The following is a 13,082-nucleotide window of genomic DNA, read 5'->3' on the forward strand; positions in this document are numbered from 1 at the left end:
ACCTAACAACAGGCCGGAAGAGTGATCTAGTTTTCGACCGGAAGACCTTCTACTCCGACCGGAAGGCTTGGCTAAGGAGGGAACGACGCTCGCTTCCGACTCCAACCCGCTTCTCCGACCGAAAGATCTGGCCAAGTAGGGGACAACGCTCGTTTCTGACTCCGATCCGCTTCTTCGACCGGAAGTACACCGAACCTCTGCTTACAACTCTTTCTTCGACCGGCGCGGTCAGAGCCGACTAGAGACGACCGAACGGGGACGTCCGCTCGATAAGGACCCAAGAATTAGACGGAGCAGATAAGGCAAGACGCTCAAGTCAACCGCAATACCGAGGACCGTACCCTGCACACCTGCAGGACAGTACCGCTAGACCATGTCAGAAGGGTGCTCTGCAACCTTTCAGACATGTCAGAACACGAACAGTGTTGTTGGCATCAACATTTGTCCTACAGTATGGTAGATGTCGATATTTGCCATACCAAAAGAGCACGATGGAGCCTACCACATGCATCTGGGCGTCAACAGTATTGTGGGCGCCGACAAACCGTCTTGTACCCAACGGCGTGAGCAACAAGACTAGGTAGCACATATGCTCTCTTTCCCTCACTCTCTCTCACTTGTAAGGTCATCCCCTTCACCTATAAAAGGGGATGCGCTCTCTCCTAAAAGAAGGATCGATTAACACGGTCAAATTCTGACTCTCTCTCTGCTAGCTTTAGAAATTCTGAGCACTAGAACAGCTTCACTGCTCTAGAACTCTAAAGCTACACAGAGCATACGTCTTGATACTTAGCGCACGTGGGAGCTCTCGTCATTCTCGGTCCTTCAGTCCAGAGTCCGACCGGACCTCTATCACCCCATCTTATTTCTACTCGTTTATAACCCCACAGCAAACTTTGAGCACCGGAGCTCAGAAATAAAGTCACCGATCGACTCAAACTGGACATAGGGCACGTTGCCTGAACCAGTATAAACCCTGTGTCATTGAGTGTTAGGCCACATCCGATCACAACGTACGGTAAAACGACGAATATTTACTTGTTGGTCACTTTTCGCACCGACAATATTAATTCTTACATATAGTAATTAATAAACAAGCTGTTCGACTGATGATTTGTACATATGATAAACTGGCTAAAACTGTTTTATTGCAAGAGAAAAACGTTAACTAAGCCTAGGCTGATATATCAAATAAAACCAAAGAAACTTGTTTAAATTAAAGGTCGTCCTAGCAGTGAGCGCGAGATCTGTATATAGGTCCTGTTTGGATACTCTAGCACAGCTAGAGGTTAGAGTTAGTTTCTAGCTCAGGACTAGCCCTGAACTAACTCTAGCCTAAGAGATGTTTGGATACAAGGGTTAAAACGATAATAAATGTGCTTTCCAAATCATAGGTGCGGGTGAAAGTAGAGAGAAAATAGTGGACCCCACCTCAAATAGCCCCAACTAGCCCAAATAATCACCTCTTTGGAGGGATAGTTTTTTAGGGTAGGCTAGTTGCAAATAACCCACTCTAGCCTTCCTATTTGGCTACTTTAGGGCTAGTTAAGCTCCAACTAGTCTAAACTAGCTCTAACCCATGAATCTAAATAGGGCCATAGTGGTGTGACTGGAGCTAGCTCTGACTTGACACAGTGACACAGACTAGAGGCACCTGGCTGACTGGCGATGTCAGTGTCGTGGCGTGAGGCTGCTGCTGGGCCCCACCTCACGTGCCAGACTGCCAGGTCAGGTCATTGCGCGGCTATCAGATAAGTCACGTGCTATCCGATCCTCTGCACATGGTGCCTTTCTTCCCTTGTTTTTTGTTTTGCTTTTTTTTGTTCATTCAAAAATAAAAAGATGTTTTGTGTCTTTGTTCCTTGTTGCAAAGCCCTGTTCGCTTGATGATTTGTCGTTAAAGAAAAATATTATTTATTAACTAAAAAAGTATGATTTATAGCCTATACGATCCGGACGAAGAGTATTGCAAACAGGGAAGAAAAGAAAGCAAAACATGCAGTCAGTCCTCTGTTTTGCTTTATCGATTATACATTTATACGTATATAACAAACAAAAGCGTCATGTTGTACTGCCGGGCCTATTCGTTTAAAAAAAAAAAAACATTTCCACAAGAGGCAAAGCAAATACAACAATTATCAATGTACTCTACTAATTAATGCAGGCATTTTGCTTGCTTTTGCATTCAAACGTCACACGTTCACACTTGTGAAGCACCATTCACATTCAGCTTACAATTTAAATTTAAGCAAAGCAAGAGACAAATCAAATATTGTCCAAAAAAGGGGCAAAACAAAATCGATCGATCAACTTCTAACAGCTAGCAGAAGAGAAATGTACAGGCCGCGCGCGCGCACATTTCCATCCAGTCCAAATCCAATCAAAGAGCTGAGCTGAGCTAGGGCGGAGCAATCGATGGCGCCGCCGTCGGCGCGGAAGAAGACGACGCCGACGCCGACGCCGCGAGGTCGTGCGTGAGCTGGCCCATGGCGCGCACCTGCATCTCCAGCGCGGCGATGTAGTCGGACACCTCGGCCAGGAGCGCGGGCAGCGACAGGCTCCGGCACCCGGGCACCAGCCGCCCCAGCACCTTGGCCCTGCCAGCCAGCCCTCCCGGCCGCCGCTCCTCGGTTTCGCCGCCCTGCTGCTGCTGCTGCCGCTGACGGGGCCTCGGCGGCGGCGGCCGGCGCGCGCGGAGGCAGTGGGGCGCCCGGCACCGTCGGCTGCGTGCCAGGATGGCGCGGCTCCAGTGCGAGCGGCCCCGCGCCGCGACGGCCAGCGCGCGGTAGGCCGCGTCGCGCACCGCTGGGGCGGAGGCGGAGCAGGTGATGAGTGTGCCGGTGCCGGTGCCGCCGCCGCCGCGCACGAGGCGCAGCGCCTGGAGGAGCTTGGAGGAGTAGGCCTGCTGCGCGCGCGGCGTCCGCCACTTGGACGACGGGCCCTGGTGGTAGTCGCCGCCTGATGCGGATGCGCATGCGCCCGGCGAGCCCCTCTTGCGCTTGCCGCGGGCGCCCTCGTCGTCAGCGGAGGAGGAGGAGGATGACGAGGAGGATGGCATGGTGGCCGGCGGTTTGTGCGCTTTGGTTGGTTGTGGACGTGGGGGAGTAGAAGGAACGCCACGGAGGGAATTATATATAAAGGAGACGGAGACGGAGGGCTATCAATTTCATAGTATATACTTATATTAAAATATAAATTTAGTACGAATTTATGGATGGATATTTATTTAGTGTCATAGAATTTAATAATGTTAACTAAATTTTGTGAAATTTAAAATGATTTGGAGGGAGGAGAGAGTAACCCAATATAGTTTTAGACTTGATGAGATGTTGGGGGTGTTTGGCATGGCTCCTCTTAAGAAGCTTCTCCGGAGGAGCCAGAACTATTTTAGATTTGCAGCTCATCGAAAACGGCTCCGGTTCCTCTGCCGCGCCGTGAACTCTCACCACTCACTAATTAACTAATGTTGTTTAGTTACTTTCAAGAAAAAAAAACTGATGTTTAGTTTACCCAACCTTTGCATTGCATGCATGAGCATGGGCGACACTAGGCACGTGTGGCTTATATCTGTCTGCTGACAGATCGATCGATCATTACCCATAGAAACAAACTTAGAATTAGAATTAGAAGCTTACCCAAAGGGGGCCCTCTATTTCGCTCCTACCTGCAACATTCTGTTAACATTTGCTTTCTTAGGCCGGAACATTACAGATCTGCCACATCAATTTCTGCCAAACAAACAAAAACGGTGGGTCCTGATTTTCTGCAACATTTTATTCATCGGCCTAGGCCATTGTATTTTACTGCAAACATTGTTTTCCTTCTCAGCCCAGAACACTGCAAATAAATCTGCTAGATTTTTGCCAATAATAAATCCGTCTGTCGATAGAACATTTTGTCTTGTTTTGTTTTTGTCTGGACGGGGTGATCGGGTCCATTCAGTCCATCTCCATGATCCGTCCATGATCAAATCCCAGCGCGGCAAAAAAAAAAAAAAAAAGATACAAATGGCCGCCACCCATCATTGACGCTCACAAGTCACAAACGACAGTGTCGTGGCCTTGTGGGAGCCTGGGAGGATGAGAAGCAAGCACAACACAAGCAGCAGGTTGCATGCTCATGCATGCATGGCATCTGAATGAAAATGAATAAGATCATGGGCCGGCGTAACATGCAGACAGGCAGAGGGTCAGAGGAAGAGGGCCAGCCGGAGCCGGCCACGGATCGATCAGGGATCAGGGATGCATCGCATGCCCCTGCTTTGTTTTGTTTTGCTTTGCTCGCCACTCTCAGCTCAGCTCAGTCGTCCGTCACATGGTGTGTTGTTTTGTTTGTTGTAGCCGGCTACCTCTCCTGGCTCCACCACCACCACCACTGCAACAAGCTCTGGTTTCAGTCTGCACCTGCACGCTCAAGGTCACGCACTGCACTCACCATAGCTAGCCTAGCGTCCATCATCCGGTCTTGTACAATTTCATTTCACCATGCATCCTGCATCACATAGCCATGGCATTGGTAGTAAACAAACAGTAAACAGAGAGCCCCTACTCCTTTTCCTGTCATGTTGCCAAGCTGAAAGCCAAGTTGGACTTGCTCATCCATACTAAACCATACGTACACCAACAGCTTGCTTGGGCTTGGACTTGGGCTGAGGACTGACGAGTGACGACTGACTGCATACCGGAAGACCGGAAGAGAATGAGATAGGCATCAGCGCCGACGCCGGCAGATGCGGGTCCTAGAAAAAAAAACATGCAAATTGTAGACTAGTAGAAGAGAAATGACGCATGTGTCTCACAGTGCACCACACATCTTAAGGATTGCAGCCAACCATATATTGGCCATGTTCGCTTCGCTGAAAACACAAAGCCGAAACACTGTTTTGGCTGATTTGTTGTGAGAGAAAAACGCTGTTCCGGCTAGAAAAACAAACTGAAAAAGACAGATTATAAAACAAGGGGCCAATGGCTTTAAGCATATAATATAGGATAATACTCCAGGAGGAGAGGAGCATGCAGTAGTACAATACAAGCAAGAAAGCTACAGCCCAGCCTACATACTGGAGGCATGCAATGGTGGCCGGCGATGTTTGCAGCACGAATGCATTCCATGCATGCACGGTTCATTCAGATCAGGTGCAGACGCAGATGCAGATGCGATGCAGGTAAAAACTAGTGCAGTACACACGCACGCTGGCAGCTGGCTCTGGCTCCACCCCCCACTACGCGCTGCTCCCTGTCCCTGTGGTGCGGTGGCCTGCAACTGCTGCAGCTTTAGATTGCAGGCTTGAAAAATCGAAAATACTTTTAGGTCTAAATATATCATTAATTTTTTTAAAGTATTTTAATGACTTTAAATGAAAAAACTCAAAGCTAGAAAGTTGTATATCTCGACGAGATCTACAATTTTCATATAAAAATTATCTTCATTTAATACCGCAAAAAAGATATGATTTTTCTAAGATATATTAATCATATCAAATCATATCTTTTTTGGAATTAAATTAAGATAATTTTTATATGAAAGTTGTAGGTCTCTTTCTAGTTTTGAGTTTTTTTTCATTCGAAGTCATTAAGATGCTCAAAAAAAAACTTAATGGCATATTTAGACCTAAGGTTATTTTTGACTTTTCACACCTGCAGTTCAACATCGTTAGAGTCGTCCAATCTGACGGCAGTGGCATGGAGGGCAAAAAATTTTTTGAAGCAGTGACGTTGAAGTCCGCCGAACTTTTTCAGTGACTCACAGGAAATTACGATCTTTTATAATGACTCACAGAGAATTCTCTCGTGCCATTTGCCCTTGCCAACCCTTCCCTCCTAAGAATTTATTGTGAGCACGTTGGTTGTCATGTGTGCCAAGTTAAATAAATAGGAGTACTACACACACTAAGCTGCAGCTGCTGCTGTAAAAACAACTGAAGAGAGCACAATGAGGTTACTACAGTTTGGCTGTCCATGCATGTGATTTGAGTGAGATGAGATCCGATCGATCCATCATCCATCCCGGACGGATGCTAGCAAGTGAATGACGGTGGAGGAGGAGACAGCCTCACGAGGCGCCGTGTCCCAGCTGCCGCCCAGCCATCACCAGTCATCACCTCAGTCACGGAGAAGATCAGAGAGAGACATATATGATCTGACAGCTAGCTAGCGACGGAGGATGGATGACCGCGAGATCCTGCTGGCCTCAGTCGCTGGGCATTTCATCTCGCGAACAAGAGCTCTCTTGTTCAGTCACATGGCCATTCCTGCATGCACGGCCATCCTGCTGCTGGTCATGGGCATGTGATCGACCCACGAAAAGCTTTTTTTTAGAGGTCAAGAGCATTAGCCCCGGTCTTTCAATTAACATCAAAAGACCACAAGTCATTACAGCACCAGAGTTTGAAACCAGAAAAAGAACGTCCACCAGGACTGAAGGAAGCCTCCAATAGCTACAGACTACACCAAAATAAAAGACACCAGGACTACAAGATATCGAGATCAAGATCCCAGATCGCCTTTTACTCCATGTTCATCGAAGCATTCAGTGAAGACCACCTGGGCAGCTCCGGCGACATCTTGTCAGCAGCAGAGTCACCAGGCAAAGAGTTCTTCCAGTTCTCCTCCTCCACAACACCCCTGTGGAACTTCAAGTGATGTCTTGGTGCACATATGGGAGCCAGAGGGTCTTGCCAGCAGCAGATTTGATCTTGCTTATGTGCTCCACCAGCAACTCTTTCTTGTCGGCTGGGCATAGAATCAGCCAGCTGTAAAAGACCAGTTATCCTGAAGAAGAGCATATCCATGCTTCTCCAACCAATCCTCTGAAAACATAAATCATTTCTAAGCTTCCATATAGACCAAATGACAGCAGAGGAAATCATATTCAAGACACAATTTTTCTTATTGCTTAACTAGAATTTTCCTACTTCAACCACATCTCCCCCAATCTGGCTACCTACCACCTCAGACATAACTTTCCAACATTGCTTAGCTACCACACAGTCAAAGAAAAGATGGTGAATGGATTCTTTCTCTAAACAGAACAAGCAATTTTCATCTTCCACTTTCCTTCTTTTTGTCAGATTATCTCTAGTTAAAGCTCTATTATTAATCACTAACCACAAAAAGAAATGGACTCTGGGAGGGATTTTTAAACTCCAAACAGCCGAGACATGAACTGTTTTGATACCTCTAAAATTAATAATTCTATAGAGAGACTGAGAGGAGTAAACTCCAGAAGTGTTAAAATTCCAGATCATCTCATCCTCCTCCTCATAGAACTGCACAGTAGCTACAAGCTCTACAATATCCAACCAAGACTGATACATCTCATCAGACATGGTCCTTCTAAATGTACATTTCAAATTTACTCCATCCCAAAGATCAGCTAGAGTTTTACCCTTTTCATTGACTATCCTGTAAATGGGCCAAAATTGAATGATCAGGCTAGAGGAGCCAAGCCAATTATCCTCCCAAAATCTAATTTTTCTCCCATTGCCTACTTTCCATCTATAACCCATCTTAGCAGCTTGAGCAGCCCACATGAACCCCTTAAAAAAGCTAGAAGCCCCTACTGTGCTAGATTGGAAGATGTTGGGGTTGGAAGTGTCATACTTATAATCAATGAGCTCTTTCCAGAGCTTTTCTTTATCTAAATTGTACCTCTTAAGCCAAGAGGCCAGCAAACTGATATTGAGATCTCTAAGACTTGGTAGACCTAACCCCCCATGTTCCTTACACATAGACACTAGTTCCCAATTAGCTAAGTGGTATTTGTGATTTTCCACAGAGTCATTCCACAGATAGTTACCCATATGAGTGTTGAGAATCTTTATAGCCCACTTTGGGAACTTAATGAAGGATAGAAGGTACACTGGAATACTTGCTAGACAGGTCTTAAGTAACATGGCTCTAGCAGCTAGGGAGAGAAGTTTACCCCTCCATCCTGAAATCTTCTTTAGGATCTTGTCCACCAGAGGCTGGATATCATCTCTTGTTAAATTATCATAGTGAAGAGGTACTCCTAAGTATTTAATAGGAAAAGAACCCAAAGAGCAGGAAAACAAGTGTGCTAGCCTATGTGCTTCAGATGATTCTAGATTCAAAGGAACCAATTCACTCTTATGGAAGTTAATCCTCATACCAGAAATCTGCTCATGCCACATAAGAACCCCTTTAAGATTTCTCAAAACTACATCATCTGCTTTAGAAAAAAGAATAGTGTCATCTGCATATTGCAGAGAAACTATGCCACCAGGTCTAAAATCTTCTAATATGCCTTTAACTAGCCCTTGGTTAGTTGTCTTAGCTAACATTCTAGATAGGCCATCACCCACCAAATTAAACAGGAAAGGTGACAGAGGGTCACCCTGTTTGAGCCCCTTCCCAGTCTTGAAATAAGAGTTGTCTTCTCCATTAAGAAAAATGCTTATAGATCCACCAACTACTACTTGCTTAATCCATTTAATAAACTCTGGGGCAAAGTTTCTAGATTCTAGCATTTCAAAAAGGAAAGACCAGCTGACTCTATCATAAGCCTTTTCATAGTCTAATTTCAGAACAACTCCTTGTTCACCTGACTTGTTGATACTATGAACAATTTCATGAGCTATAACTACACTTTCAAGAATATACCTACCTTTAATGAAAGCAGATTGGGTAGGAGCTACAATCCTTTGCATGATAGAGCTAAGTCTAAGTGTAGGAAAAAATCTTAAAGCTACAGTTAAGAAGACTGATTATCCTGAATTGCTTCATGTTAGAAGCATCACCTACTTTAGGAATCAAGGTAACTAAAGCACAATTCAGTCTATATAGATCTAGCTGTCCTTTGTGAAAATCTTCAAACATCTCCACTAAATCTTTTTTAATTAGCCCCCAGAATTTTTGGTAAAACAGGAAAGGGAGGCCATCTGGTCCAGGGGCTCCCTCAGGGTAGCAACTGAAAATAGCATCCTTGATCTCAGTCTCAGAAAAAAGGAGCTACTAACAACCTATTCTCTTCATCAGTTACTTTATCCCTCTCATCCTAGAAGTTTGATCCGAGCCTAACACCTACATCAGGCTCCTTAGCAAACAGGTTTTTATAAAAGTCTACTCCTATTTGCATCATACCCTTCTGATCATAAACTATTCCTGTAGGTCCCTGAAGACATTCAATTCTCTTTTTCCTACTTCTTTGGTTTGCCACAGCCTGAAAATAGACAGTATTCCTATCATCTTCCAGGAGATTCCTCTCCCTAGATCTCTGTCTAGCCTTTATCTCTTCCAAAGCCCAAATATGCTCTAGCTCCTTCTCTACAGCTCGAATTTCTATAGTTTTTTCTCTTGTAAGCTCTCTAACTTCAGCAAGGTTCTCTACTTTACTAAATTTTTTCATAAGTATAGACTTATTTTTGTTAAGGGCAGCAACCTCATTAGCTGCCCAGCCTCTGACCATTCTTCTAAGCGTTCTAATTTTAAACTGCCATCTATCAATGTTTTTACTACACTCAGATGGGGTGTTCCAAGCTTTTTCTACCATCCCCCTAAAAGTGTCTTTCTCTAACCACCATTTTTCAAATCTAAATCTATTCTTCCCAAAGCTAACATTACCTCCTGAAGTAAGAAGAAGAGGATTATGATCACTAGGTAGTCTATCTAAATCCTTAACACTAGCTAAAGGAAAAGCAACCTCCCAAGCAATTGAGACAAAGATTCTACCAATCTTAGCTAAAATAGGAATATCCTGATTATTAGTCCAAGTGAATCTCTTATTACTAGCACTTAACTCAATGAGACCCCATTTATCTACCCAACTATTAAAACCATCAGCCCATCTATGATTAATCAAGCCATTACTCTTGTCACTAATGAATCTAACAAGATTAAAGTCTCCTCCAATTAAAAGTGGACCCTGCCAACTATTCATACCAAACTCTAATTCATCTAAAAACTCCTGTTTATGCTCATCATAAGCAGAGCCATAAACCACAATGAACTTCCAAGAGAACCCTGTTTTCTTACAGGTCAACATGACACTAACCGAGTAAGTGAGAACATCTCCTACTGACACGGTGAATAAATCTGCATTAGTTCTGATATGAACTCGAGCCTTGCCTCTGGTGGACCGAAGGTCGTATGAATGAGTGATGGCGTGGTGAGGCTTGAAGGCTGCGGCACGGCGGCGGGGCGCCGTGGTCGCGCGCTGGAGGAAGAGGAACAGAGGGGCGGCTAGGGCAAGTCTCCGGCTCCCAGAGGAAGCCGAGTAAATTGATTACTCTTGCTTAAAATCCAATAATCTCTGAGTACAAGTATTTATACTATTTGAGGTAAATAAACTAAATATATTCCTGGGCCCTTAGTCACTAATGGGCCTGCGCCTGGAATACCCTAATCCCGTCATAACATCTCTTCCCGCCCCGGCAAACAGCTTGTCCTCGAGCTGGACATCGGGGTAGAGATCCTTGAAGTGCTGTAGTGGCTCCCAAGTAGCATCATCCTCCGCGAGCCCCTGCCACTTGACCAGGAGCATCCAATCACCGCGGCGCAGCTGGGCACGCAGCACCCGCTCCGGGGCGGGCAACAGACGGCCGTCCTGGACAGGTGGCATCGCCGCTGGGACTGCAGGAGGGTCGCCGCCGGGGCTGCGGTAGGGTTTCAGCAACCCCACATGAAAGACATCATGCAGGCGAGCCGCCGCTGGAAGCTGGAGGCGGTAGGCCACCAGACCGATGCGCTCGACGATCTGGAACGGCCCAGCATAGCGCGGACGCAGCTTGCCCTTCGCCGGAGTGGCCATGGCATGGGTTGGGCGGTGTAGCAGTCGGAGCAGCACCCATGCCCCCACGTCGAATGCCACCTCACGATGGTGCTCATCATAGTGGCGCTTGGCATACTGTTGCGCCTGGAGAAGACGCTGGCGGACCTCCACCAAGAACGCATCCCGATCCCGTAGTATGGCGTCAGCCGCCTCTGTTTGGGCCACCCCCTCCTGGTGTGGCAGCAGAGGTGGCGGCGGGCGGCCGTACACCACCTCGAACGGCATCGTTCGGAGGGCTGCGTGGAAGGCGGTGTTGTAGAAGTACTCCGCCCACGATAGCCAGTCCACCCACAAGCGCGGCCGGTCACCCGTCGCACAACGTAAGTACATCGCGATCACCTTGTTGACGATCTCTGACTGGCCGTCAGTTTGAGGGTGGAATGCCGTGCTCAAACGAAGCTTCACACCTGCAAGCTTAAAAAGGTCACGCCACAGGTTACTGGTGAAGACGGGGTCGCGGTCATTGACGATGGAGTTGGGGAAGCCGTGGAGGCGCACAATCCCCTCGAAGAAGGCGCGGGCGACCGAAGCGACGGTGTACGGGTGGCTGAGGGCGATGAAGTGGGCGTATTTGGAGAAACGATCCACCACCGTCAGGATGACCGACTTGCCATGGACTTTGGGGAGGCCGTCGATGAAGTCCATTGAGATGTCTGCCCATACCTGCGACGGCACATCCAGCGACTGCAGCAAGTCGGCCGGCTGTGTTGTGGGAGTCTTGTTGCGCTGGCAAGTGTCACACGTGCGAACAAAGTCCTGCACGAGTGTTCGACCACCAGGAACGTAGAAGTCTTCACGAAGACATACTAGTGTCTTCTGGATGCCTTCGTGGCCTGCTGTGTGCACCAGGGTGACGACCTGGTGGCGCAGATCACCCTGCTTAGGAACAAAAATCCGCTTGCCGTGGAGCAGGAAGCCATCAGCGGCACGCCACGGTGCTGCAGTGTCCCCCGTGGCCAGCTGCTGCAGGAGGACTCGGGCGTCCGGGTCCACAGGCGTAGCCGCCCTGATGTCGTCGTAGAGGCTGAAGGACAGCCCAGACAAGGCGAGCGCCGCTGCTGCCTCCTCGTCGCGGCGGGATAGCACGTCGACCGCCGAGTTGAGGCGACCTGGCTGATATTCCACCGCGAAGTCGAACCCGAACAGCTTGCTGATCCACTGATGTTGGGGAACAGTGGACAGCCACTGGTCTAGGAGGAACTTCAGGCTGTAGTGGTCGGTGTGGACGAGAAAGTGGCGCCCCCACAAGTACGGACGCCAATGCCGGACTGCTTGCACCAGCCCGATCAGCTCGCGCTCATATGCCGCCAACTTGATATGGCGGGCGGCGAAGGGCCGGCTGAAGAAGGCTAGGGGCCTGCCCCCCTGGTGCAGTACGGCGCCAAAGCCCACGCCCGAAGCATCGCAGTCAACCACGAACGGGCGCTCAAAGTCGGGCATCTGGAGGACCGAAGCCGAGGACAGAGCCCGCTTGAGGGCAGCAAAGGCCTCGTCCGCCTCCGCTGTCCAGGCGAACGCCTCCTTCCGCAAGAGACATGTGAGGGGCGCCGCAATGGAGCCGAAGTCACGGATAAACTTCCTGTAGTATCCGACGAGCCCCAAGAAACCGCGCACACCCCGCGGTGAGCGTGGCGTCGGCCAGGAGGCGACCGCAGCCACCTTGTCGCTGTCCATAGCGACCCCGTGGGCGGAGATGACGTGGCCGAGGTAGGCGATGGATGATGCCCCGAAGGAGCACTTGGACCTCTTCAGGAAGAGGCCATGAGCGCGTAGAGCGGTGAAGACGAGGCCCATGTGCTGAAGGTGCTCGGTCCATGACGTGCTGTAAATAAGAATGTCGTTGAAGAAAACCAGCACGATCCTGCAGAGGAAAGGGCGGAGCACATCGTTCATCAACGCCTGGAATGTCGCCGGGGCGTTGGAGAGCCCAAACGGCATCACCAGGAACTCAAAGTGGCCATGGTGGGTGCGGAAAGCGGTCTTCTCGACATCCGTCGGGTGCATCCGCACCTGGTGGTACCCGGAGCAGAGGTCAAGCTTGGTGAAGTACTTTGCCCCATGGAGCTCGTCAAGGAGTTCATCAACCACCGGGATTGGGAACTTGTCCTTGGACGTTTTGTCGTTGAGCGCTCGGTAGTCGATGCAGAAGCACCATGACCCGTCCGCTTTCTTGACGAGCAAGACCAGCGTAGAAAACGGAGAGGTACTTAGGCGGATGATGCCTTGCTCCAACATGGCGATGCACTGCCGCTCTAGCTCGTCCTTCTGCAGCTATGGGTACCGGTATGGTCGCA

General features: G+C 48.4%; 1 protein-coding gene across 1 annotated transcript; it reads right to left on the reverse strand.

The window, feature by feature from the left end:
• Positions 1–2,172: 2,172 nt before the first annotated feature.
• On the reverse strand, positions 2,173–3,082 carry LOC136547523 (transcription factor bHLH149-like). The gene has a single exon (XM_066539468.1). It carries the CDS (start codon positions 3,056–3,058, stop codon positions 2,399–2,401), a length of 660 nt encoding a protein of 219 aa, XP_066395565.1. The 5' UTR covers positions 3,059–3,082; the 3' UTR covers positions 2,173–2,398.
• Positions 3,083–13,082: the final 10,000 nt, after the last annotated feature.

The sequence above is a fragment of the Miscanthus floridulus genome, chromosome 3 (genome assembly GCF_019320115.1).
Source record: "Miscanthus floridulus cultivar M001 chromosome 3, ASM1932011v1, whole genome shotgun sequence".
Lineage (NCBI taxonomy): Eukaryota > Viridiplantae > Streptophyta > Magnoliopsida > Poales > Poaceae > Miscanthus > Miscanthus floridulus.